The sequence below is a fragment of the Theropithecus gelada genome, chromosome 1, assembly GCF_003255815.1.
Source record: "Theropithecus gelada isolate Dixy chromosome 1, Tgel_1.0, whole genome shotgun sequence".
NCBI lineage: Eukaryota > Metazoa > Chordata > Mammalia > Primates > Cercopithecidae > Theropithecus > Theropithecus gelada.
In genome coordinates, this window is record NC_037668.1 from 46,652,186 (window position 1) to 46,680,170 (window position 27,985).

The 27,985-nt window shown below is 45.5% G+C and overlaps 1 protein-coding gene across 1 annotated transcript in view; it reads right to left on the reverse strand.

The window, feature by feature from the left end:
- UBR4 (ubiquitin protein ligase E3 component n-recognin 4) overlaps nucleotides 1-27,985 on the reverse strand; it is a 139,110-nt gene that overhangs the window by 20,514 nt on the left and 90,611 nt on the right. Inside the window, exons 69-95 of the mRNA XM_025381474.1 lie at nucleotides 27,119-27,287; nucleotides 26,485-26,629; nucleotides 25,804-25,889; nucleotides 24,778-24,865; nucleotides 24,176-24,369; nucleotides 22,350-22,589; nucleotides 21,774-21,912; nucleotides 20,910-21,035; nucleotides 20,664-20,792; nucleotides 19,502-19,845; nucleotides 16,889-16,979; nucleotides 16,526-16,610; nucleotides 16,244-16,371; nucleotides 12,974-13,103; nucleotides 12,709-12,866; nucleotides 11,880-11,989; nucleotides 11,202-11,343; nucleotides 10,733-10,814; nucleotides 10,233-10,406; nucleotides 7,645-7,766; nucleotides 6,489-6,686; nucleotides 5,713-5,793; nucleotides 3,311-3,398; nucleotides 2,627-2,754; nucleotides 1,624-1,731; nucleotides 970-1,089; nucleotides 23-213 (exon numbers count right to left, since the gene is read on the reverse strand). Coding sequence (XP_025237259.1) covers nucleotides 23-213; nucleotides 970-1,089; nucleotides 1,624-1,731; nucleotides 2,627-2,754; nucleotides 3,311-3,398; nucleotides 5,713-5,793; nucleotides 6,489-6,686; nucleotides 7,645-7,766; nucleotides 10,233-10,406; nucleotides 10,733-10,814; nucleotides 11,202-11,343; nucleotides 11,880-11,989; nucleotides 12,709-12,866; nucleotides 12,974-13,103; nucleotides 16,244-16,371; nucleotides 16,526-16,610; nucleotides 16,889-16,979; nucleotides 19,502-19,845; nucleotides 20,664-20,792; nucleotides 20,910-21,035; nucleotides 21,774-21,912; nucleotides 22,350-22,589; nucleotides 24,176-24,369; nucleotides 24,778-24,865; nucleotides 25,804-25,889; nucleotides 26,485-26,629; nucleotides 27,119-27,287 — 3,796 coding nt within the window. The remainder of the gene's footprint in view (nucleotides 1-22; nucleotides 214-969; nucleotides 1,090-1,623; nucleotides 1,732-2,626; nucleotides 2,755-3,310; nucleotides 3,399-5,712; nucleotides 5,794-6,488; nucleotides 6,687-7,644; nucleotides 7,767-10,232; nucleotides 10,407-10,732; nucleotides 10,815-11,201; nucleotides 11,344-11,879; nucleotides 11,990-12,708; nucleotides 12,867-12,973; nucleotides 13,104-16,243; nucleotides 16,372-16,525; nucleotides 16,611-16,888; nucleotides 16,980-19,501; nucleotides 19,846-20,663; nucleotides 20,793-20,909; nucleotides 21,036-21,773; nucleotides 21,913-22,349; nucleotides 22,590-24,175; nucleotides 24,370-24,777; nucleotides 24,866-25,803; nucleotides 25,890-26,484; nucleotides 26,630-27,118; nucleotides 27,288-27,985) is intronic.

Here is a 27,985-nt window from a genome sequence, read left to right on the forward strand (position 1 = left end):
ATATGAAATCCAAGTAACATACTTATCAAAGTTGCAGTATGGTTTGAATCGCTCCACCAAGATTTGCATTTTCTCCACCTCTCCAAAGGAAAGGTACGGGATGATGCGAAGCAGGCCCTGGAGCACACTGGGGTTGGAGCGAACAAAGGTGCTGTTGATCTGGTCCAAAAGCATCACCAGCTGATCCTTGTCACCTGTCAGGAGGAGGTTGCCCTGCAACAGAAAAGAGGGTGGACATGCCATTAATGCAGTCAGGACTGTGGCTGCAGCCAACATCTGAGCCCTAAAAGTCAGCATTTCCATCAGAGTCATCAAGAGTACCCCTAGAAGAACTGTGTCTCGGCACTTCTTGGGGAATAACAGTTTCACTTGAGAAATTCGTTTCTAAATTTCTGAGCCAGTCCTGTTAATAGTCTCAGGTGGTCAAAATATACCAATACAATTTTCCCTTCCTATAAGAGAATGCAGGCTGCTGGACATTCACTTGGTCATAGCTCTAGCCAAATCATTAGCATCAGTAAGAATGGAGGAAATTACAGGTATAATAGGTGGAGAGAAATTCTGGGAGTTGGAGACCTGGGTTCTAGGCCTGATTCTACCAGTAACCAACTATGTACCACAGTTGAGGAAATGCCAAGTCCAGGGAAATGAAGTGGACTGTTCAATTCCTCAATAATGAAATGAAAGGTTGGACTAAAGCCCCTGCCTATCAACTGGGACATGCCACGATTCCATTAATGAGCAGCTTTCGAGTGAAAGACTATCCTTAGCAACTGTGCTTGCTCTGAATCCAAAGATTTCAGATTTTAATACAATTATGTCATCATTAGTTGAGTCCTGACATTCCAAAGCTTAAGCAGGATCTGTCATTCTCAAGTGGGCTAAGCCAGACACTAACAGGCCTGTTGTGGGCAATGAGACAGTGCAGGCTCTCAGTGCCTGCAGATGGAGGGGCTGGGCCTCACTCACCTTGTCCTCACTCAGGGGCTCAGCATTGGACTCATCTAGAATGATCTCCATGATGCTAAGCACCTGCTCAGCCACAGCTGCGCCCCCACTGTCCTTGCTTTCTTGTTCAGCTACAAGGGCCTGTAGGAGAAGGAGACCCAGTCACTCTCAGAATAAGACCACAGCCACTTACCACCGATAACTGCTCTCAAGGACGCCCTCATGGCCTTATTCCCCAGAAACCATGTGTGTATGACCATGTGTGTGAATGTGCGTGTATATGCATCTTCTGAGAGGGAGACACGCATGTGAGCTTTTGACGGCAGGGAAAACATGAAGTTCCAGATCTCTTTCTTTGTCGCCCCAAGGAGAGGGGCACTTCTTTCCCACTGGTGTGTAGTCTAGACTGCTTAAGGGACTGCCTTCCTCTTATCTTTGATCTGAACTCAGGAAAGGAGCGAGGAAGCTCTTGGGTGCCATGGCAGCAGCATGGGGCAGGGGGTCAGCCAGCCAGAGGAGAAGGGCAGCTGAATGACCCAAGCCTCTGCACCAGTCAGAGAGATGAAGGGCTTGAAGAGGCCATGAGTCCATTTCATCTGAGCCCAGAACTGAGATGTCTTTCGCACCCAGACTTCCAAGGGCCACACTTCTTCACCTGCAGCCCATGCTCCTTACCAGGTTTAGGGTCCCCAGCATGACGTTCAAGGTGTTCATTTCCAGTTTGACCAGTTGCTGCCGGTTGACTTTCACCTTCACACAGTAACTGAACAATTTCAGTAGCACCTGACAAGAAAAGCCAGTCAAAACCCATGAGGCCACATGAGAGTGTAGGACGTGGGGGCCAGTAGGAAAGGGATGTCTAAGCAGGGTCTACACCATCAGCAAGGGCTCCTCCTGAAACGAAGAGGACAGGAGGGAGAAGTGGCCCCTCAGGGGACACAGTGAGATGGCTGCGCTCTCACATTAGGCTGCTATTCTAAATAGCAGTTGTCTCCAGAGGTAGCTCCATTGGCTGGATATGTCTCTACCATCTCTAATACAACGGCAGTGACACCAGTTCCTAATGGAAGAGGTGATGTTCTGTTTGTTGTCTTGGGGGAAATCCCAGCAACAATCCAGACCCTAAACTAATAGTAATGAGAATGATCCCAAAGCTCGTGGCCTGTGAGAGCTCAGAACCACACAGGTCATTTAAAACAAAGGCAAATAATAACAATACTACATATTCTCATAAACCCTGGGGGAGTGGGGGGGGGGTAGTGAAAATAACAGTATAATATTTGTGGTGCCTCTCTGGAATGCTCTAATCCTTGCTAAGGAGATTAGTTGGATGAATACCCAAATAAAACCCTATAATGCAAGAAATGAGTTACATTATAAAATCCATTTTAAAAACAACAACTATGATAATGGTTAACACAAGTGCAGTTATTTGGGGAAAGACGGTCAGATGCTGGCTCTATAAAGAGGTATCAGAGAAGGGAAGTGGGCCAGCAGGACGGGAAGAGGCATGCCTAAGAATGTAGTGCTAACTGCCAGGTCCTTCACTGGCTCGCACTGCTCCGTGGCACCACGCTGCCCTGTAGGGTAAAATGACACAGTGGCCATAGCTTCTTTCCACAGGGGCCTCTCCCAGTGCAGAAAGGCTGGCCCCCACACCTTGCTGCTCCCAACTCACTGTTAGAAGGTGGCGTCCCTGCTTGAAATCTCTGATCCCTGCGAGTCTGTTAAGCATGCATTCCAGGCCCCCACACTGGGCCATCACACCAGCCATTTTATACACTTCTTCTTCATCTTCTTCTTCATCTAGGGGAGAAGAGAAGCCAAGCAACAATGGAGGGTAAGGTGATGATGGGAATAAAATAGGCCAGGATAAGACAGCCCTCTTCCTGACTGATGGCTGACAACGCTTTTCCGTATCTCCAATAAAGACACAGCCAATAAAAGGGGTCAATGATGGATGATACTAAACTATCCCACTCTCAGTGGGAGCTTTTTCAAAGTTTCAAGTCAATTAAAATTGCTTACTCAAATGTCAAAGTATGAGCACCAATACCATCAATGGAGTGGGGGGGAAGAGGGGGTTAAAAATAAATCTGAACTCCAGTTTACTGTTAATTGCATTTTCCTCTAGAGGTTTGCTGGTGTTTTTTGTTTGTTTGTTTGTTTGTTTAACCCTCAGTGGTATCTGCATCATGCCACAGACACCTCTATTTTTCCTCAATTGAAGAAACACTCTCCCCACAGTTCTGATGTAGAGGTACAAGAGAGAAGCTCCTGAGAATGCCCCTAAATCCCAGGGCGTGAGCCGCTCATGAGTCCCGAGCCTCAGATCCCATGTGCAGCGCCGTCTGTGATCTACCTGTGGTAGAGTCCAGGGACTCAATGAACTCCTCCGTAGCATCGCCCAGCAGCCCCCGCATACGATAAACAATCCTCATGGGCTCTCCCTGAGCAGAGAAAGTGGAGAAAGGTACTTAGAAACAGGCCCAGACAAATGCAAAGGACTCCATACTTGGTCCTGCTTAAAGCCCCAGCAATGTGGAGAGCCTCTATTTTTCTACAAGGTCTCAACCACAGCATCTAGAATCCAAATGCACAGCAATTCACTTAGGGGAAAGAACGTTAATTTTATTTTGTGTCTACTAGAAGCTAGGCATTGTATGAAACATTTTAAAGACACTACCTCCTTCCATTTCATTAGAACACTATGTAATAATTTAACAAATATTTATTGAATGTTTTACTCTGTTCCAGGTCCTATGCTAATTAAGTACTTTATATGATCCTTTTACACAAGGTTACACAGCTCGTTCAAGGTTACCAAGCTATAAGCGGAGGTCTAATTCCAAGCCTGGACCTTCCTCAGGAGTAGAAACTCTCTCCTATCAATAGGGACTACTACCCAGGACAAGAAAGGCCATTTAAATCAAAGAGCGTTGACTCAAGCCTCGGGAATCAAAACAGGAAAAGAGAGTACATCAATCTTTGCCTGTAGAGATTTGGACATCTTCATATAACCATACAAGGAGGGGGTTCATCCACAATTCTTTAAGCTAAACCCACAATCTGACTGGAATAAGAATCAAGTCTTTTATAAATGACAAAATTACAGCAACTTCACTAAATTGGAGGATCAGGAAAGTTCACTATATTTCTGGCACTGAGCACATATATTAATATTATTCTCATCTTGCAGACTAGAAATTGGAGCTCAAAGTGACCCTCGATGAAATCCATTGGGGGATTTGGTAGCACACTGATTCAAGCAGCCTGCCTCCAAGTCTGTGCTTAGCTTCAGGACAGGAAACCCTGGAGGAAGACAACCTGCCAGAAAGGCCAGTTGCAGAAGTGTTTCTGGCTACGGAAGCCCAGTGAGAATTCCTCAGAGAGAGTACCACCACAGACACTGAACACAGAGCAGGTTCTAGTCAGTAGCTAAAGAGGTAGGCTGCTTCTCAGGGAAAAGGAGGGCAAGATAGAGAAGGGAAGCTGAAGTCCCAGAACAAAGGCTATCACAAACTCTGGACTTGGCCAGAAAACTACTTCTAACTGGATTAAGCACATCAATGAGAGGGGCAAATGATTCTCAACTTCTATCTTGCTTCACCATTCAAGGGAGATACCCTTGTGTAGTCTGTGGGTTCACTACCACCATTTACAACAGTGCCCACAGAAGCTTGGTCTTAATTTTTTATGTGCATCAGGGATTAAATCCGTATTGTTCTGTTTTGATGCTAAAATGTGTGTGACAAGATGTATTGGCTGGGACAGTTCTCTGCCTGTCCCTCAGCCAACAGTGCAACACTGACCCAACTGGCAGCAGACCAACAGTCAACAGTGACCAGGATTCCCAGCCCAGTGGGAGAAAAGAAAGGAGAGAGGCGGAAATATGTAACAAATTAAAGATCAAAATGTACAAATAGTATACTGCCAATTTAGTTTCTCAAACTCTACAGAAGTATTTGGGACCAAGTCTAGAAAAGTTTGCTGTGCATCCCAGCTACACTAGTTTGCTGTAATTAAGTTACTTATCTGATTCATGTACTAAAGACCTCTCCTCCCAATAGAAACAAGAGAAGGGAAGAAATGGCAGTGGGAGAGAGAAATGGAGGCGAAGAAAAAGAAACAGGAAGAGAGGAAAGGAAGGAATGGAGACTAAAAAAGGAGGGAAAGGTGAAGGGGACCATCTAATACGTCCATAAGTGGACAAATAGCACCACGAGTGATGACCAAAAGGCCCAGAGCGCTGGACTTCCTTCATTTCCCTTTTCTCCTCCTCAAGAACAACTGCCTGTTTGAGCCTCCATTCCCCAATTAGTAAAACAGAAATGATGCTCCTTGACACAGCTACTGGAAAAATGTTCTACTAAGTGAGCAGGCCCATAAAAGCTGAGAACTAATCTCAGTTGAGAGGTGTCCATATTGACGGGAATAAGATAGCAAGCATTCCCAGCACAGAGCCTCCTTCAACACCCCTTGGCTTTCAGTCCTTGGGGTTTGACAACTTGCACAGCCCAGCAAAATACTTTTGCTTTCCTGAAGATTCATGAAGGTCATTAAATATCCTTCCATTAGTCAGATGCCTCCAAAGGAAAACAAGATGATTGGTTTTTCTCCACACAACCCCAAACAGGAAAAGTAAAGCCTTAGAGAGCTGCTACAAGCCAGGTAAGTGATGACGAACAATGGCTCCTGCTGGTACAAGTCTGCATAAGTCAGAAAAGTTAAACCACACCTCCAAACAAGAAAGCAGGCACATACCTCATTCGTGGTACACCAGACTTTCTTGTAAACTTCAGCCACAGGAAGGTCCAAACTAATGATTTTATTGTTCACTAGAAGCTGAACAGAAAAGCAGGTGAAACTGTTATTCCAAATAATTGTAAGACAAGTAAAATCTAAGAGCAAAGGGCACCTTATGGCAATGGTTCATAATTCATAACTTTTATATGTCATGGACCTATCAACTCTCCCACTTTAAAAAAATCCACATGTATGCAAAACACGCAGAATTTTGTGCAAATTTCAGGGGCTGCAAACATCCCTAACCCACACATGGGCTCCAGCTTAGACACACCCACTGGGGACCTTCTCCTGCAAGCTCAGCACCAGAAAAGGCTTTTCACTATGTAAAAATGTCAGACCCTCAAGGGTCTGCCAGAAAGTAACTGACACAGGGATATTAACCTGCACAGGGGGTAAAACGCCAATATTTAGGGGTTCAGTAACTCAGACTCACTGAGAAGTCTCTGCCAGAGGCAACAATAATAATAAATACCCACCACCACTACAACCAACAGTCACTAAAAATATTCTTACTTCTTACCAGGCACTGGGCAGAGCCCTTTACAGGTCATTAACCTTGGCATTAGGTGAGGCAGAAAGGTGGGAATCATTAACCCCAACTTATAGAGCGGGGAAACTGAAGGCCACCTGCCCCAAGTTAATCAGCTACTAGGAAGAAGTACCTGGATTTGGTTAGACTAGGAGGAAGCCCCTAATCTTAAACGTGGGCAGCACTGTCCTATGGTCATTACCTCCATGCCACTGTCATCTTCCAGGAGAGCCACTAAGTCACAGTCCTGGCAAATCTTGTTCTTTATATCCCTCATCAGCGGCCCGATGCCTGGCTCATTGCTGCTATACGGGTTCCCAGGCATTCTGCCCTGTAAGAAGTCTTCTTGTTGGGGATCCTTCTCCAGAGTGACAAAGAACTCAGTGACTTCATTCTCCTCCTGGAGGACAGAGAGAAGGGTGGGTGCATCAGAAGGGATGGCAGAGGTGGAGATTTATACCATGCTACCTTGTTCTATGGATGCTCGAAGAAAACACACCAAACTCAGCAAGTCCCCTAAACATTTAAAGATATAAAGGACAGGAAACTCAGAGGTACTTCCAAAAATCTAAACTAACTAAAGTAGTCTAAAATATCAAGCATCTCCCCCGAAACCCCAGGGTGAATTAGGAGATAAAGCCTAACAAAACCAGCAGACAAGGAGTGACATATGAGAGATGTATTAATGAAATGGGGGAAGAGGTGCGAGGAGGGACTTTCTTTCCTCCTCCTGCCGGTCTCATGTGATGCTAATCAATTTGGGGCCAGAGGACTTTGTCACTGATGACCCTGAAGTCAAGAAAGGGGCTTCTCTATGGGACACGACACTCAGGTACACACCCCCAATGAGCTCTCATTGCTAGCTCTCATTTCATTATACTAGTGTTCATCCTTCCTCAATAGCAGGCAGGGTTCTCATGTATAATACTGTGCTTCTACACAACTCAGGCTAGGAAAAAAACACATGCTGCACGTGTGCACAAAATACAGGGCAGGTAAAGAAGGAAGAGAGTAAAAACATCTTTATATTCTAGCTCAATACTGCTTCTTCCACAGCATGTTGGATTGATATGCTATGGGATTTTGGTAATGGAGGTTAGACCTAGTTTTTAAAAAAACCTGATTCTTTACTTGAATCTAAGAAATAAGACCAAGGAAGGTCATTAAATGTCCCATCGTTAGCAAGAGGAAAATTATGAGGTTGCTTCTCTTTTATGGTGGTGGATCTTCTTTCACTAACGACTAAGTGGCCCACAGCTGGTACAATTCCCCATAACTTTAATGAATCACCAAGAGGCTTCATGGCAAAGTGGCCCGTGCTGACACTCGAGAGCCATGGGAAGCACCGCACTGCTTACAGGATAAATGATGCTGCAGAGCCTCTCGAAGATGAACACCGGGGTCCGGTAGTCATCCAGATTGTAGCGCTTGGCTGTCTCAATGCACACAGCCATGAAGGCCTTGGTTTCTGATTCTGTACCTGCCAGAAATCAAAGTGGCCAAGTTAGGAAAGAGCCTCTCCCATGGAAGCTGAAATGAGACTTCTAATTGAAGTACCATCACTGACAAATTATTTCTGCCTGGTAAGTCTTTAAATGCCCTACATGGCAATATCAGTAGTTCAAATTGGAAATTTGATGCTGATTGATTTTATCCTCAGACCACATTCAGTTTGAAACCCATAACACCCAAGTCCACACACTTCATCGTGGTTGGCTGTGTACATGTCTTGCTCTCTCTCAGGATATAACCTCCTCAAGGAGAGGGACTGTGCCTTATTTAACTAGCATCTCCTTGCCCAAAACAGGCACTCAGAAAATGTCAAATAATCCTGTGTTCCAGTCAAATCAAAAGGAAGTTATAGTTTTTAGCTTCATTCTAAAAGATTAGGTAGAATGTCCTCTATAAGCAAAAAAAGACAACTTAAAGTAACATGAAGGTGAGAAAATACAGTCTTTAAAAAATAAGGTCTTGTGAGCACTTTGAGCTCACAAGTTGAAGACTAGCCTAGGCAATGTGGCAAAATGCCATCTCTGCAAAAAATACAAAAATTAACTGGGCGTGGTGCCACATGCCTATAATCCCAGCTACTTAGGAGGCTGAGGTGGGAGGATGGTTTGAGCCCAGAAGGCAGAGGTTACAGTGACCCATGATCACACCACTGTACCCCAGCCTGGGCGACAGAGTGAGACTTCGGCGGAGGCAAAAAAAAAAAAAAAAAAAAAAAAAGTCCCACTGTTATATTCCTGGGTGGGTCTGAATTAAAAACAAAACAAAACAAAACACGGTAAAGGTCCCTGACAAAGTCACAAACCAGTTCAGTATGGCACGATGAAAATGGCATCAGAAGAGTTCCATTTCGGGCAATAAGGCAAACGAGGTTCCCTGACCTACTCCTCACTCTCCACCACTCAAAAACAATCTACAGTGTTGAATAAAAATGTATCAGTGAACTGCCACACTAACACAGAACAGCCAAAAGCCAAAAACTAAGAGAAATCGGGAAGCCAGGGAGATAAGCAAAACACGAGTCAGTTTTTGCATTGAGCTTCGGTTTCCATTCCCTGCCCAGATTTGAGAGGTGGATAAAGCCCGGAATCCACTGAGGCAAAGAGTCTAACAGAAAACCCCAACCCCATGCCCCACAAATACAAATATGGTACCCCAAAGAGCTACACCCTTGGTGCAGAGATCAGCTATACATTTCCCCCAACCAAATAACTGAGGAAATGGACTTTCCTTAAACTTCACCATCAAGTGGCAGGGAAAAATCTCCTCTGAAGACTTGCCATGAGCTGCCCCTCACAGGGGTTTGCGGCTCAAACCTCTCACTACCTAGGAGGTCTGAAAATCTGAGGCTCAGAACTGGGACAGCAGTGCCCTGCACTGCCTCACAGAAGCAGTGCTTTATCTTCTCTGGAGAAACCCATCTTTGGCCCAGTCCTAAAGAATTTCCACAGATAAAGCTAAAAAATATGAGGTCACAGTCAAAACTCATAAAATACAACAAGACTTTAAGGTATCATGAGTAAGAGGCAAAACAACAAACTGCAGAATCAGGCCTGTAAATATCTCAAATTTTAGAATTATCAGACACAAATGTTTAATATGCTTATAGATCATATGAAGAAGGGAAATATGAATTTTTAAAAAGAGACCTCAGACCTGTAATCTCAGCACTTTGGGAGGCCAAGGTGGGTGGATCATCTGATATTGGGAGTTTGAGACCAGCCTGACCAACATAGAGAAACCCCATCTGTATTAAAAACACAAAATTAGCTGGGCATGGTGGCGCATGCCTGTAATCCCAGCTACTCAGGGAGGCTGAGGCAGGAGAATCGCTTGAATCCGGGAGGCAGAGGTTGCAGTGAGCCAAGATCACGCCACTACACTCCAGCCTGGGCAACAAGAGCAAAACTTGATCTCAAAAAATAAATAAATAAATAAAAAAGAGACCATAAAATCTAGAACTACAAGAACTCAACAGGTTGATTAAACATTCACACCTAGTGAAGAAAAACTGAATTGAACAAACTGTCAAAAATGCAGCATAAACACACGATGAGATGAACATTATGAAAGAGAGGAGAGATATGGATGACAGAGTGAAAATGGAGTTTCACAAGGAAAAGAAAGAGAACACAGCAGAGGGGATTAAAGAGACAATGGCTGAGAATTTTCCAGACTGATAAAAAACACCAATCAGAGAGCCTTTGACCCTGTACCACTCTACAAGCTCAACATGAAAAATCCAAAGTGAGCCCAGCTCTAGAATTTAAAACTCCAAGAGCCAACACTTTGTCAAGAAATGAGCCTCTCCTTGAATGCAGGGAAATGCTTGCCAGTCCTCCTCTGGCTCTGTAGAACTGGAGGAAATTGGTTGAATGCACCTCACCAGCCCCAGAAGGGACAGTGTCTCAGGCTCCAGGCCGCTGGGCAGTGCTACCTGTGGTCATGTCCTCCAGCATCTCCAGCAGCATGTCCTGCGTCTCATCGATCAGCTTGGTCCTCTGAACCACCAGCTTCCGCAAGCACAGGTATCCATTCAGCACAGTACCCACCAAGCGACTTTTAAAGTGTCTTTTGATAGATTCCACCTCAACAAAGGAGGAGAGAAGGCCTGTAGAGACAGGAAAATGTTGCTGTGAGAGCTCTGGATGAGAACATAAGGAAGGTCTGTGTCTCAAAAGATTATGAGCAACTCAAAAAGCAGGGAAAATCTGCCTTTGTGCATGGCGCAGAGCAGGTGTTCAACGAGCAGAAATAGTCAATAGCAAACAGGGTATCAAAATCATAAACATATCAACACAGAAAAAAATGCAGAGCTTAAATCTGCACTAAGGTCAGTACAAGACAGAAGAGAGTCAACCCCAGTACCCAAGGAACTAAGGGTTGTCCCTAAAACACTCAGGATGCCCTAAAGGAAGGTCCAGAGGCTCTCTTTACCTGTGAGACTTTTAAGGGCATAGCCCTGCTGCAGATCGGTACTCAGGGTAGCCTCCTCCAGGGCCAGCAGACGGGCTATTTCCTAAACAGGATGACAAGTGCAGTCAGTGTGACAGCACTGCCAAGGATACCAGTTACCTCCACCACTGTCCCAGGAGCTTGCAGCACTAGACACTCAGGAGTTACATCTTCTTAATCAAACCCTTGCAGAACTCCTTTCCAGGAGGCCAAGAACAGTTGCAGCGCTGGTAAGGGATTGCTTAAAAACTGTAAACTGTCTAAATGCCCCCAAGAGTTTGTTATAGCTATATAATAAATATAACAAAGTCAAAAAAAATTTCCAAACCCCTTCAACAAATACTTCTTCTCAGCAAAAACAAACCAACAAAACACTATGGTAGAGCTTACATCCAGGTACAATGAAGGGGGAATTAGGGAAGGGGCTCTCTTGGGCAATAGGGTAGGATACCTTGGTGATGAGGTTGCCCACATAGGGTAGGACTCCCCGAGCTGCCAAGTAGACTTTCCAGTGCGCGGAAGTGATGAGCTTCTGGTAGAGAGCCAGGTACTCGGCCGCACACTCCCCAGCTATGCTCAGCTCATCCAGGTAACTGCCACCAGGAGGGACAGGGCACTCTAGTCAAGAACTCTAACATTTCAAATGGCTCCAAGGCTCCCCTTTCTCCTCCCAATCTTTCCTATCTTCTGCTGTCTGTCTCTCCTGCTTCCTAGAGGGAGGAACAGCATCCAAGAAAGCTCCAATTCCCACATGGGAATCTCCCACACCTAGGAAGCACTCAGAGCACACCACAGGGAGTGAATGCCACAGAATCGAAGCATTCATATTTTGGCACTGACCGCTATGAAAGAATTAAATAAGATAATGCATGCCAAGCATTTACGCACTCAATCGCGATAAATATTAGCTGCATAAGATCTCAAATATTAGCTGCTGCTGCTAATACCCTCACCACCACCACCACTACTATCACTAATAGTCAGCTTCTTAACACTTTGTTGTTTCTGGGGTCTTCTACAGGGAATGAGGTGTGCCTTTCATTACCCTGATCCATGGATTCCCCCGGGAAAGATGAAAAGGCTCTAGAGGAAGTCTAACCACCCTCCCCATCCCACTCCCAAATGGTACCTGGTAAGTAGGTCCAGGACTTGCTGCTTGCGGCTGGGAATGGTGGCTAGAGCTTCCACAATGGTACAGGCTGCCTGCCGTGCGGCCTGCGTTGCTGGAGTGAAAAGCACCTGCAGGACAGGGGAGAGAAGAGGCCGTAGGCTCAGAGGATGCCCTGCCTCACCAGGCCTCCAGCAGGGCAGTCAACTGCCACCCGTCTAGGAGAGGTCTTCTGGGCAGCTCTCTAAGAAAATATTAGAGGTAAAAATCACCAGTTAACACAAGACTCCACTGTTTTAGGTGCGGAAGGGGGCTGTGAAAGAGCCCTGCTTCTGCCTGGAGACTTCTCCATCAGGAGATGTGAAGAACACACCTACAATAAGTGAAGTAGGAAAAACGGATCTTCCTTAGCAAAGACCATTCTTTTTTGGGGACACTTATATGCTGAATACTTTCATTTAATGTAAACCAAATATTTCTTATTTTATGTATCAACGGACAAATGCATTACCTAACAGAATTACTTTAGCTAGAAAGAAGAGGGAGGGGAAGGACAGCAGAAGATATGAGAAGTGGAAGGAGAAAAGGGACTATGGTCAGGGAGGAAAGCAGAAAGCACAAGGAGCTTGTTGAGATAAGCAGAGGAAATTCTGTTTCGGCCAGCCCACCATGCTAGCCCAACAGCTACAACCAAGAACCTGTACTCACTCCCTATTTGAAAGGAAGAAGCAAGAACAGCAAAGAGAAAGAAGGGATGGCAGCACAGACACATGGTGAGGGGCAGAAACACACCGCTCAGAGTCTGGGGTCAGGGGCGCAGGGGGTGAAGAGTCCAGAAGTGGCCACTCACTTGTCGCAGCCAGTTGTTATGCCCCAGTTTGAGATCCAAGGGGGAGGTCCTCTTCCCCCGACGACTCAGGAACTGTTTCCACCTCCACACGTACTTCTCAGTCAAATAGAGATGGCGGAGCTCTGATTTGCTGGGGGCTTTCCCATTGCCATCTATTCCTGCAAGGCCAAGGGTTGCAGGGGTAGGTAAGTAAACAAGAGTGACAGAAGGCAGGGCTGTCAGAGCACAGGCAGGACTTCCCGGCATCTTGAAGAGAAAGACATACCTCTGATAGGAAGACACTTCTTCCAGGCATCATAGGATGCCTTGGGGTCTCTCTTGAGCCACAGTTGAGCCTGGGCGTGGATCTCATTGCAGTATGGCTTCACCGTGGTAAGGGCCTCGACGGGGACATCCTGGAGGAGGCAAGTGGAGCAAGGTGAGGGCGCTCAAGGGCACACCTGAGCCATAGCCCCAACAGCATGGCACTGGTGCCCCAGGGGGTAACATGCAAAGGCAAGAAGATCAGGAGGATCAACATGTGTATCTTTTATGCCCAAATATGTGTTCCTGTTAACCATTTTGATCCAATTTAGCAGCAGTATCTCCACACTGAGCTTAAGGTCAATGATTTTTATTGTGCAGCAGAAGCTGTGGCTGGCTTCCTACAGACAATCCTATAGCACATACACTAATTCCTATCCCATGGCTGATTTGCAGTTTCCCAAGCATAAATCTTCCAAGGGTCATGAGCAGCCTCCAGAATGCAAACTGTCACTAACTAGAAGCAGCCTGCAGAGAGAGCGAGCCACAGACAGACACTCCAGGCCAGCGCGTCTCAAGCTGTTTGGCCTCAGAACCCTGTTATACTCTTCAAAATTTATTAAGGACTCCAGAGAGTTTTGCTTTACATGGTTGTATCTATCGACATTTCTCATGTTAAAAATTAAAACTGGCTGGGCACGGTGACTCACGCCTATAATCCCAGCACTTTGGGAGGCCAAGGCAGACAGATGATGATTTAGTCCAGGAGTTCAAGACCAACCTGGCTAATATGGTGAAACTCCATTTCGATACAAAATACAAAAAAATTAGCTGGGTATGGTAGTATACACCTGTAGTCCCAGCTACTCAGGGGGCTGAGGCAGGAGGATTGCTTGCAACCGGGAGGCAGGGGTTGCAGTGAGCTGAGATCGTGCCACTGCACTCCAGCCTGGGTGACAGAGTGGGACCCTGTCTCAAAAATACATACATACATAAATAAAAATAAAAAACTGAGAAATTCTTAAGATATTTGTTAATTCATTTAAAAAGAAGAGTAAATCTATTATTTGTCAACCTAAATTTTATGTTTTCCAAAGCAAAAACAACCTACAGAAAGATGTGGTACTGTTTTACATTTTTGGTAATTGTTTAATGACTGCTTTATAAGACATCTGGATTCTCATATCTGCTTCTATGGTCAAAGTGTCATGACAGGTTGTTTTGGTTGAAGTATACAAAAAACATTTGGCCTCATACAGATATACAGTTGGAAAAGGAAAGAATACTTTAATAGCTTTTTCAACTAGTTATGGATTTTTTTCATTGAGACTATACCAAAACTCAACAAATTCTAGGGTCTGAAAGATTAGCTGTAGTATGGACTCTGAAATCACATCAATAAACTTTTCATAGTTCATTACACTAACCTTCATCTTTTACCTGGCAGGATACTATAACATGCATTGGTCATTTAGAAAACACTGGTTTACATGGTTATGTCAGTTCTTCTTAAAGCTCACTTCATTCATTTTGAGGAAAATATGTGCAAATACCTAAGCCTGAACAACCACAATTTGCCCATCAGCCATTATTTTTCAAGCACAAGCGGAGATCCATGGAAAGGCAGCTGGTTTGGCTTGCATCTCACACAAGTGCCTTTTCTCAGCACAACTGCTGTACTTGGGGGGCAGCAGAGGCGCTTTCTGTGTACTCATTTTGTCACACTGAGCATTAAACAGATTAGTACCCAAGAGTGGAGATTTAATAAAATTAATTTGTACTGCTTCATCAAGGATATTCTTGATGAAGCCGGGTGGCAGTGAAGAACTGCATGGGGCCACCGCCTTGTCAACCTAAGGCACCGGCCATCTCCCCAGCAGCAAAGATTTTGTACAGTTAGCACAAACATCACAAGAATGACAGGGGCAATAGTGTCTTAGGACAATCATGAAAATAACTTTGTCCTCACAGATCTCTGAAAGTCTTAAGAACACCCCGGAGTCTGTGAGCCAGATTTTAGGAACTGCTGCTCTCGCTAAGTTACACGGAGCAACATGCGAACATCCACACCAGGCCTCAGTCCTTACAGTGCAAGTAATTCCATGAAAAATCTCCCTTTGCCTCACACTGTGGAAACAATGACGGTCATGTAGGGATGGGTGCCCTCTTCTCAACCAAGGGCCGATTTTACTTGGGAATCTGGGGGAAAATAATCCCTCCATCAAAGGGAAGGAAGTAGAGTGCCCAGTGCTGCCTTTTCTGAAGGCAGCTTCAATGTCCACCCTCCCCACAGCATAATCCTAGTGCTTAGCACTCAGAAAGCAATCTTCCCGCCATGAGGACTCTGTTGCCCATAAGGGATGGCCCATCAGACAGAAAGGAGTCAGAAGGACCCAAGGCCCAATCCAGGGCAAGTTGGTGGCAGAGCCTTAGGCATGGCCCAAAGAAAGAACTATGGCCTGCCAATTCAAAAGTTGATACAAGCAAGTCAATCTCTGGCTCAGCTACAGTTATTTTAGGATAAAAACTTGGTTTCATTTATTCACTTAACAATAATTTACTAAGCAGCTATTACAGATGTTATACCATCCTATATACTAGACATAAATAGTATTACTAAGATGGTCCAGTCCCTGGATTCAAGGAGCTTACAGCTAGCCTAGTAGAGAACTGACCCTCTAAGGAGCAGCTAACAAAGTGAAGGAAAACATTCTAGGCAAACAAAGCAGGAGACAGCCACAGCTAACGTTTGTTAAGGATTAACTTAGGCAGACACTGTTTTGATCACTTAGTCTGCATTATGTCATTTATTTTTCACAACACTTCAAGATGGAGACTATATTGCCATTTTATAGATGGGGAAACTAAGGAACGACTTGCCCAAGGTCACAATGCTAATAAATGGAAGCGCTGGGATTTGAACTCAGAAAGTCTGCTTCAGAGCCTGGGATTTCTATCACTGCACAGCACTGCATGTGCAAAGGCACAGGGGTAGGAAGGACACAATGCTTTCTGGGGGCTGCAAGTTATCTAACATGACTGGAAAGAGCTCAACCTTCACAGCTAGCCACTTTGCTCTCTGCTTTGCAGTTTCATGTTTATTTTACTTCAACCATCCTTCTCAAAAATCCCAACCCATGTCTGCTGAACTCAGGCAAAGGCTGCACGGGAGCCACTCAGGTGAGGTGGGCTCAAGGCAAAGCAGAGACCATGAGGAGGCAGGGCACACTGGAGGGAATGAGGAGGGCGGCCGCCCTGCCCTTCCTTGTTAGACCCCTGCTTGGCCCAGTACCTTGTTCTTCTTGCTAGTGGGAGCAGGTGGTTTTATCAGCTTCTGCAAGATCCTCAGGCACATGAGGGTAATGTTCTCAACCACCACGGGAGTCTTAATGTTCACAGCCATGAGGAAAAGGCTGAGAGCTAGGGATGGTCAGGAAAGGCAGAGTCACAATCAGGAACACTACACACCTGCTCTGCAGAGGCCGCCCAAACATGTTTCCCTCCTCCCCTCCCATTCTAGCCAGGACTGCACCTTGGAGCCTCCTTTCCTTTCTCTGAAAAGCTCCTAACTCACCACAGCGTAACCGGAGCTCCCAGCAGCTGTCCTCCTTGGAGATAGAATCGGTCAGGAGCAGCATTTCATACTGCAGGCTACTTGCCTAGAAGGCAATGGGAAGAGACATGAGTCAAGAGGGTCAGCTACGGTCCAGCGACTCTTAACCATTAATACAATTTCTGGTCCTAGGTGGCTCCAAAAGAGACAAAGGACAGACGGAGACCCTTGTGCTCCAGGCTCTTCCCTGGGAAAACCATTCTGGGATAATGTTCTTCTCCTTCCCTCCTCAGTCACCGCAGGACCTGGGAGGGGGACACTGAGGAACACAAGGCGTGTGAGGGGGAGTCAGCGAGGACAGCTGGGCCTGATAGGCCGGCTCACCAGATCGGGGTTGGCCCAGTGGCCCTTCAGGGCTGTGGAGACCTTGCCAATAATCAGGTCATTCATCTGCTGAGTGGCTTCTGGGTTGTCTCTGTGGAAGCAAAGAGAAATGGAGTTCTGTAATTCACAATCAGCTGTGACACTCCTTTCCACCTGAAGGGGCCCAGAGAAAATGAAATCAATGTCTAAGGCTACCTGGCCCCAAATTTTCTACTTCCTTCCCAGGGGCGAGACTACAGCTTTAGCTTCACAAAACCATGGTTGGTAATAGTAACGGGCCCATCACAGCTGCCTTACCTATGAACAGATGCTAACTGAGGGAAGAGCAGCACCACCTTGTGGGACCCATGTCCCAGGCGACAGAGCCCTGCTGTCTGGTGTGACACATCTCCAAAACCTAGATGTCAACTCTTAGTCTTGGTCACAGCTCTTTCCCCAACCTCTCTGCCTGCATGTCATTTTCCAGAAGGCCCTCACATCCTAGTTTACGTCTCTTTGTAGCAATGTTCTCATTATTAATAACAAAAAACAAACCTATCACCTCACTCTTGCTTCCCAACATACTGAATAAGCCCCAAAGTCCTTACACAGGCCCACAAGACCCTACGGGATCTGGCCCTCGCACCCTCCGACCTGATCCTCCTCCCGAGTCTTCCCTACTGCATCCCTGTCTCCAGCTACACGGGTTCCTTGTGACGCCCTAGCATTCCTGGCACGCGCCTGCTCTCAGCTCCCCACTTGCTACTTCCTAGGCATGCAGCCTACTGCTGAGACATTGCCATGGCTGGCTGCCCGCCTTCCTTCACACAGGTCTTTGCTCAAGTATCACACCCTCGGGAAAGTCCTCCTTGACTACCTTATCCAAAATAGCATGCCTTCCTGTATTCGGGGTCACCATCCCTGCTTTATTTTTCTTCACAATCTTATTTCCTGACATTATATTGTGTAATTCTTTGTTTATTGCAGTTCTCCCCACCTAGAATATAAGCCACACAAGGATGGAACTTTATTCCATTTACCACTGTATCCCCAGAGTCTAGAACAGTGCCTGGCATTCAGCAGCTGCTCAATAAATAATTGTTAAGTTAGGGAATAAATAATATAGCAAATACCATTTATCAAGCATCTATCATATTCCAGAATTTATGCCACACAAAGTAATCCACATAGCTCTGGCTGTAGGATCTGGGACATACTAAGCACTGGACATGCATGAGTTATTTACTGAACTACTTCATCTATTCTCAACCACATGCTTTTAAGGTGTTTATTATTGTCAGGTTTTTGTTTTGAGACAGTCTCACTGTCGCCCAGGCTGGAGTGCAGTGGTGTGATGTCGGCTCACCGCAACCTCTGCCTCCTGGGTTCAAGCAAGTCTCCTGCCTCAGCCTCCCAAGTAGCTGGGGGTACAGACGTGAGCCACCACGCCCAAGAAATTTTTTTTTTTTTTTGAGACAGAGTCTCACCCTGTTGCCCAGGCTGGAGTGCAATGGCGCAATCTTGGCTCACCGCAACCTCCGCCTCCTGGATTCAAGCGATTCTCCTGCCTTAGCCTCCTGAGTAGCTGGGATTACAGGCGTGTGCCACCACGCCCAGCTAATTTTTTGTATATTTAGTAGAGACAGGGTTTTACCATGCTGGCCAGGCTGGTCTCAAACTCCTGACCTGACTGCCTTGGCCTCCCAAAGTGCTGGGATTACAGGCGTGAGCCATCACATTTGGCCCTATTTTTGTATTTTTCTTTCTTTCTTTCTTTTTGAGATGGAGTTTTGCTTGTTGCCCAGGCTGGAGTGCAATGGCGCGATCTTGGCTCACCGCAACCTCCGCCTCCCAGGTTCAAGCGATCCTCCTGTCTTAGCCGCCTGAGTAGCTGGGATTATAAGCATGCACCACCACACCCAGCTAATTTTGTATTTTTCAGTAGAGACAGGGTTTCTCCATGTTGGTCAGGCTGGTCTTAAACTCCTGACCTCAGCTGATCCGCCTGCCTCGGCCTCCCAAAGTGCTGGGATTATAGGCGTGAGCCACAGCACCTGGCCCTATTTTTGTATTTTTAATGGAGACAGGGTTTTACCATGTTGGTCAGGCTGGTCTTGAACTCCTGATCTCAAGTGATCCACCAGCCTCCGCCTGCCAAAGTGCTGGGATTATAGGCAAGAGCCACTGCGCCCAGCCTACTGTCAGTATTTTTCAGATGAGGAAAACACAGGCTCAGAGAAATTAAGGAAACTGTCCAAGGCATATAGTACAAGTTATCAGATACTGAAATTGAGTCTTTCCAGTCCAGAGTCCAAGCTCTTAATCCCCAGGCCCCACTGCTCTGCTCCACTATCTTCTTTCATGTGAGTCTTTCTTGAGTTCAAGTGTCTCCCTTCCCTTCCCTCACAAGGACTCAGGGATAGTTTCCTCAAGACACTGTACTGGAACCAAAAAAGCACTTTACTCACCTACACCCTGTGTCTCTTTCCATCTTTCCTGTTATAAGCTATCTAACCTGCTGGGTAGTCAGAAGCACTATTCTGTGCACCCTGTAACGCTCCTGGCGTGGCTGCTGCCACCATCCCGAGTGTCAGTAGGAATCACTAGGCCCATAACCATGGTGTAGGTGCTAACCGAGTTAGGAGGCACATGAGCTGGCGGACCTCCTCCCGCATGGCCGCAGCCCCTCGGCGAAGATTATAATCAAAGAGCTCCCGGATAAGGCCCTGGGAGACAAGGATGTGCCTCAAGGCTGGGTTGGTGGCCAGGGCCCGAAGTAGTGTGATACAATGTTCTGTGACAGCTGAGGCGCAGCCGTAGCACTTGGTGGAGGATGTGTGGCCACAGCCCAGGACGGATAAGGCACGGTACTGGCTGGCAGTGAATGTGGGCTGCACAGAGGTCCGGGATGATTTAGTGGCTGCTTCCCTCTGCTGTAGGTCGTATTCCAACAACTCTTTACGTGAAGCAAAGACTTTCTAAGAACAAAAAGGCAACAGTAATGGGAATTAGCAATTAAAATAAGACGAGGATGTTAATTGGAAAGTTAGTTTTGCTTTAGAAAAAACTTTACATGCATTATATAATTTAATCTTCTCAATAACCCAACCAGTTAGATGCTTTATCCCCATTTTACAGAGAAGGAAACTGAAGCACGGAGGAACTCGCTTGACCAAGATAAGTGGCAGGGTCTGAACTCAGACTCAGATGGTAGGCTCATGCTCTCAACTCCCATGTAACAAAGACAAAGGTCAGAAGCTAATACACGTGTAGCAAAGATGGCACTCCAGCAATCTGGGGTTGAGGGGGAAGGTAAACTGGATGCTCTCCTTATCTGAGGTACCTCTGTCTATGGCTAGCCTCCCATCTCATGGAGATTAGGTCTGTGACACTGCAACTGACACATGGCCCACCCTGGTTGATTGCAGTTGGTGTGCCCCTACAGCCTGCAAACATGGCATATCAGAAAAAGAGGGAACAGAATCTTGGCACCAAATTTTTTAAGACCAGAACCCCTCTACTAAGAGACAGGTTGTTAATGGCTAAAAAAAAAAAACAAAAACAAAAAAAACAAACGTATCTATGCTACCTTCCCATCACCAGTATGCTCAGTTATCTAGCACGAATTCAGCACTCTGACCAGCACCATAAATCACAGTGGGGGAGATGCCGTTTGGTGCAGCTGCCTGCCTGCCTTTTCAGCTGGATTGGGCAGGGACAACACCAAGACTGCTTTGAAAACAACGCCAGTAACACTTGGACAAAATACACCCAAAAGCAGCTCCCCGCTCTCTACCTGGATGATTTTGGAGAGTTCATCAAAAGAGTTCTTGCAGTCTCCACAATACTCCTGAGCCAACTGCAGGATGTACCGATTCACACTGGCGGAAGTGGAGCTGATGCCCCCTGCTGTTCCTGAGTCATCCTGCAACCCCAAGAGGTAAGCTGTGAGGCTTCTCACCTAAGGTGATCTCACCTAGGAGGCAGTCTTCTGATCATGACCCAAGGCCTTCTCCAAATGCCCTTTGCAGCATGGGATTACCTGTGGCTTTTCTGGAGCTGCCTCATTCACTTTGCAGAGCAGGTTTTCCAGCTGTGGCCGATGTCCCATCAGCTGATGATACACTCGATCAGCTTTGTCCAAAAGTGTATTGATGTTGGATACAGCCTAGACAAGAAAAGACAGGGACCTGAGTGAAGGCTTTTTAGCTGATGACTTTCCCTGAGTAATCCTCATTGCTAACCATTTACCAGAACATTTCCTATGGGTCAGGCACTGTGTTTCACATACATTATCTCTGTTCTTCACAATAATCCTTCCAGTGAGGTGGGTATATTATTTCTAATAAAAATACAATGCACATCTGTGATACATAATAATACAATGCTGAGAGAAGTGACTTATACTAGGTTATACAAGTATTAAAAGTATGGCTGGAATTAGAATTTCTGTCCTTCTGACTCCAAAGCGAAATGTTCTTCTGTTATCCCTATAGGTGCCCCCTTTCCACTGTTCTTTAATATCTAGAACCTCACCCCCACCCATATCATGTAGGCTGGGAACTAGCACTGGACAAGTTAATACCGAGGGAGGACCAACAGCCTCAATATGAAGCAGTCTGTGGAACAAATGCAGGGCAAAGCACCCAAATCCAAAGTTATTTGTACCTGGAGATACTCTAGTTTCATTACCAATCAACACTTTTCTAAAATCCTATGCAAACCATGTCTTCCAATATAATACACCTTACACCATTCTTTGCTCCCACCCAAAAGCTGGGTCCTGAAACTGGTGTTGAGTTGAAGAAGGCTTGGGCTAGAAAGTAAAGTGCACTGCACAGTACCAGCTCTGCCCAAAGTACAGATCAAGGCCACAGCCCTGAGTCTAGGCCAAATCTGGCCTCACCTTCTTCCGGTCTTCTTCATTCTCAATGGGATCCACGGCACAGCAAGGTTTGGCATAGAGCATGAAGTCGAAGCGGGCATATTTACAGAAGCCACAGGCATTGCAGAGGAAGGGATCCTTTTCATCATAGTTGATGGATCTGAGTAACCAAAGCGTTTGGGTCAGTGAGGTGACAAGGTTGGGTGGGGTAGGGATCACTCCGAGGAGATGTATTGTGCCACATTTACATACTCTGGTAACCACTGCAGGGGCTACTGAAGGGACAATAACAAATGAATGACTTAAGCAGCCAGGTAACAAGAAAGCAAGACCCAGAGCTAAACTTCTGGACCTCGCTCCACCTTAACCCTCCACCCCTGCCTCAGGACAGGCACACTCGTGCACACACGCACATATACACACTCTCTCTTCTTCCTCTTCCCTTTCTACCCTTGAACCCACTCTATAAACCCATAATTCTCTAAATGTTCTGAGGGAATCAGACACTGCAATCGCTCACACTGACACCGTTATAGAAAAACAACAAGGAATGTGCACGGCACACGGCCCTGGCCTAGGGGATGACCACTGACTTACCTGCATTTGTGACACTGGTACACATTCTCTCCACAGTTGCCACAGACTCCTGGGTTGGCAGGGACTGAGGCACTACAGCGTGGGCACTGCAGGGTCTCTGTGGAGGCCTGGTAGTTTTCATAGAAGTCTGCAAACTCAATCATCAGATTGGAGGCCACAATGGGCAACGGCAGGTCAATCTTCACCTCTGTCTGCCCAGGGGTCAGCTGAACCTTCTTGGCTTTGTGCCAGCGAGCTGGCCTAGGAAAGACAGACAGCCTTGAGATTTTCTCATCTCACCTTCAGTGATAACAGTCTGATGAGACAAAGAGGAAGACTGGCCCATGTATTTGTCTAAGGCAATTAAGTGGTTACTCTAAGGAAAAGAAATCTCGCATATAATAGGAAGCCAGTTTAAAAAAAGTTTTCCATTACCTCTTCTCTATAAAAAAAGAAAAGAACATATGAGTGCTTTAAGCTGTTATATATGATACCTTTTGAAATTCCAGGAAAACAACAGAAGCATATAACAAGGGAAACTATGACTCCAAAAGCATGCCACACTGAAGCCTGTAAGAGGTGCAATGATGATGCATGCTGCCAAGTTCCCATCCTGACAGCAACCATGGAAAGATAAAGCTAGGCTGTTTTAGAGAGGCAGAGGACGAAAATCAGGGTCTGAACCAAGTGCTAAGTCAAGTCATAAAAAGGAAGGTATGTAATAATTTTGGGGTGATTATATTCACATAATGAGAGCTAATATTTACTGAGTACTTACTATGTGCTAGGCTCTGTTCTCAGCACCTGACACATACTAACTCATTTAATCCTTAAAATAAAACCCTGGAAGTGGGGCCCTACCTCCATTTTATAGTTAACAGAAACTGAGGTTAAGCAGCTTCTCCAAGGTCACAGAGCTACGCAGCAGAGCTGGGATCTGAACTCAAATAGTCTACCAGCAGCTCTGCTGACTCCACACAATGAAAAATCAAACCCACCTCCTCTGGAGAGGAATGGGTCATCCTAATGCGCAGCATCTACTTTCAGGTCACCAAGGTGAAACTAGGCTTTTCAAGGCGAGAAGAGAAACCTCCCTAGGCAGCCTTCACGGCCACATGCTGCTGTGGTACACAAGCCTTATTCTGCCTCTTGGAGTAACAGCAATACTTCCATCCTGTGTGCAGAACAGCTCTGTAAGTCTTACTATTCAAATAGCATCGACCTGTGTTCTCCATCCAGTAGCAATGCCTGAGAGTTCAACAAAAGGCGACCTGTCTCTGTGAAAGTCAACACTATAACCCATGTGAGTGCCTCTCTTGGCCTATATACGACATTCAGTCACTGGGATACATGGGCTAGGAAGATCCAGTATCAGCAGATATAGAGGAAAGGCACTATGCAGAAATTGAAGAGTGTGTGTACTAAAGAAGCTTCTTGAGAAATAACTTCCTGCCCTATGAGCAAGAGCACAGCTGTCTTCATCCAAGAAATGACAATTACTTCCCAATACAGAAGGTTTTATCTAAGACTAGAACTTTACATAAGAATAGTTAAAATGGGCATGAGAAGCCTGGAGGTCCCCTCACTCAGCTTCCCCTCCCTAGGCAGGCTGTTGAGGAGCTTCCACAGACCCCTATGGCTCCACTGGACTAATTTAGAAATAATCTTTGTCAACATCCTTAGAACTGTTGTTTCACTTTTGCCCTTCAGTCATGAATGGAGTGGCCAAGAGGATGCACTAGGCCTCTAGGGATGTGCTGCCTTACTCCATTCCAGGAACCAAAGGCAGCAACTGAGCTTGAGCCTTACAGACCTGCTGCCCCTCCCGAGGCCTAAAAAGTCCGTACTTGTTTTTCAACTCCACGATGGCCTGCACGGTTCGGTTATTATAATACAGGTTGATGGTCCGCACCATCTTGGTCCGTTTCAGATCCCCGATTTTCACTGTCACTTTGCTGATGGTGTGACTGCCAATGAGCTTCACAACCTGCTGGGTGGTGGTGTACCGCGTGTCCACTTTAATGGAAGACAGCTTGATATACTAAATACAAGAGTTCACAAAACATGGTATTAGTTCAAGACACATACTGCCTTTTAAAAAATTCATCAATGTAACCCACTCTTCATCCACAAGATGAAGTTTCTATTTAATTTTTTAAAAAATATTTTGTAGAGATGCGGTCTCACCATCTTGCCCAGGCTGGTCTCAAACTCCTGGGCTCAGGGGATCCTCCCATCTTAGCCTCCCAAAGTGCTGGGATTATAGGCTTGAGCCACTGCACCCAGCCAAGTTTCTATTTAAGGTAATAAATGTGGCAGATAAAAATTCCTACTATTGGTGACCAACCATTAGGAGAGGAACATCTATGTGATAATGATCCATCTCTGGAAACAAGAATCCCACTGGACCTATAGGCCTCAGGACTGTCCATGTACAGACGTTACTTACACAGAACGGTACTTCCGGATTATTACACACCAGGCAGGGATCACTCTCCAGGTAATAGCCATCAAACTCCACTAAGCCAGACAAAGTGCTAAGGAAGAAACCAGTCTTAGCATGAATAAATTTTCATCTTAGGAAGCACTGAGCTTCACAAAAAAATCATGAGAAAGCCATGGTCAATGCCCCCCAAAGTGAGCCCCACTCTAATGAGAACTCAAGGACACAGGAGAAATCCCAATAGGATTACGAAGTCACAGGAAAGAAATTTCAACTAACTGACCTTAATGTTTTCTAATCTTTGATCTATCCTTCAGAGGAATTCTAAAAAGTAGTAAAATTTGACTCAAGAGTCATAATTAAATTTACTAAAAATCATTGAACTGTACATTTAAAATAGGTGAACACATAAATGATCTCAATAAAGTTTTGGTTTTTTTTTTTAAAGAACAGTCACTACTAAACCACAGAAATAATGCACTGTCAATTTAACCAATATCCTCTTATAAAAGTTTTTTTAAAAAAGGAAGACATTTTCTTTAGATTTGTTTTATCCTATTTAACTTAAACCCTTGAAACTAAAGACCTTTTTTTTTTTTGAAACAGGGTCTCACTCTGTCACCTAGGCTGGAGTGCAGTGGCTTGGCTCACAGTTCATTGCACCCTTGAACTTCTGGGCCCAAGCCATCCTCCTGCCTTAGCCTCCCTAGCAGCTGGGACCACAGGTACATGCCACCACGCCTGGCTAATTTTTTAAAAATTTTTTGTAGAGATGAAGTCTCACTATGTTGCTCAGGCTATACAAACCTTTCTACATTACTATTCAGCAAACCCTGAACACAGCAATGACATTTTGAGTACCTTCTATGTGCAAGACCCTGGGCTACATGGAGGGGACTGGAATCTCAACTAGGCAGATTGACTCTTCTCTCAGGGGCTTGCCAATTCCTATGTAAGAGCCTATCAACATTCAAATAACTCCTCAGAAAGCTGACTGAGCTTCCCAAAGGTAGAAAGCAAAATAAAGCTCACTTATAAATGTTCGAGTTGGGGTGGTTGGTAAGAATATGGTTTTGAGTCCGCAGAATCTCCACAGCCTTCTGCGAATACTCCTTCAACTGAAAGAGAATTCAGTAAAGAAACAAGTTAAAGCCCAAGGGGAAGTCTTATTGGAAAAGACTTTTGTCTTCTGCATTCTAGCTGAATACTGCCCTAGACGTACCAGACTTCTCAGTCAGAATCATACAAAGCTGGGCCTAATTTCAATCATTTAAATGGATTCTATCTCCTTTAGAAGTTTCCACGAGCTTTAGTGATAGGTGGTACGCTTTTCCAACCTGATGGAGGAAGATCATTTTTATTCTTATGGAGAAGCCATAAAGGTTAGCTAATTGCAGAAACATTTTCTGGTATGTAATCAGAGCTACCAGCAAAACCAGGAGCACTTGCTTTTCCAAGGAACTGTAATGAGTTCTATCTTCTTTCCCCACTTGACCTTGACCTACTTCCTATGTTAAGTCAGATTTGCTAGTGTATACTGTCTACATCACAGACATATTACAAGTGCTTAACAAGAAATGCAAAATTGGATATATTTAAAAGAGATTTTGTATATGGACTCCCTGAATCTGGGTTGCTCATAATATTCTTAACTCAAGAGAAAAAAGGCTAAATATGGTAAGTTGGCCTCTCTGACCATAAAGCAATTGTTACCTTCTTCTCCGTTTGTGGCGTTTTCAGGGAGAAATATCCTAGTAGGTCCACAAACTGGGCAGCCTTACGACCATAGGCTGGGAGTTCTGGCCAGATGGACCACATCAGATCTAGCAGGAGCTCCTGCTGAGATTTGCTGGAATTTCTGTAGATATATGACAGCTCATGTTACCAAGCAGCAGAAAACCCTGAGGCACCTGTGTTCATCACTGAGGCCCTGGTATTGTTTTTATAAATGTATCTATTTCCCCACAATTATGGGTTAAGTTTGAACAGTTTTGTTTCTCTTTTGACAATCAATCCTACCAGATGCAGCATAGTCATTTGCTGCCTCTACCCATCACCCAACGTACCCCAGAGCAGAAACTGAGCTTTTTTAGCCTACAGAGTCAAGCTCAGTCATGTTACAAACCCAGAAATATAGCATTCTGAGTAGAAAACAGATCCTCTCCTGCCTATGACATCAGTTTAATGGCTAAAAAGCAGACAAAGATGAAGAAATCTCTAGAGCACAAACGGATTCAGGCTAACTACTGACTCTGTGACTGTATGTAACTGAAAACCAAAACAGAACTGCGTTACGCACCCTGGCCTCAGACCCTTGCAGATCTGCCAAACCCAGCCCTGGCCCTACCTGTAGATGTGCAGCGTCAGACAGTGGGCCTGCCAGCGCACCGAGGAAGAATTGGACTCCAACAGGAAACAACGCAGGAACTGGATCAAGGTTTCCTTATCGGCAAATTTGTTCAGCTGGTTCACCAGAGCTGTGCACAGCTGGTCCTCCTGGCTGCCAGAGCTCTCACCTGTAAGATTAGGACAGGACTGAGGGCTGAAGAGTAGGAAGAAGTCCTCTAGGGTCCTAAGGCCTGGGCTACCAAATGGGGAAGGAAGGAACTCTGTCCATTTCTAAAAGTTTCTACTGAATGCTGATATTCTGCAAAACAATTTTGAGTTGTTCACTGGGGGACAAACAGGTCAGCCCCAAATGAGACATACATGCAGCACTGGGGATGCAGTGGTGAGCACAACTGCCTTCCAGACAAGACATACAATCATGACACTGAAAAACCACAGGATAAAGTGCTATGTAAGCTGGCACTGAACAAATACAGTGACACTGGAGGAGGAACTTCCTTTCGAGAGCTTCCAATAGGCCTGCACAGAGATGTGCGACCATTAACTGGGGGAATGTGAACCACCACCACTGGTCTCAACCCTGATCACCGATCTCAGGTCTCCAAGGACCATGGAAAGCAGTGCAGCTGACAGTGAGGATCAGCTAAGAGAGCTAACATTTACTGAGCATTTACCAATGTACTCAGTCACATTTCACTTAACTCTGATGGGAGCTCCACAGAGAAGCTGTTATTATTTCACAGAATAAGAAATTTGGCCTACTAAAAATATTCAGTACACTTTGACTTTTCTTATTATTGTCACTTGGTATGAGAAGTCATGCTGTTTAAGGTGTCATGTCAGTATAATTGAACATGAGACCGAA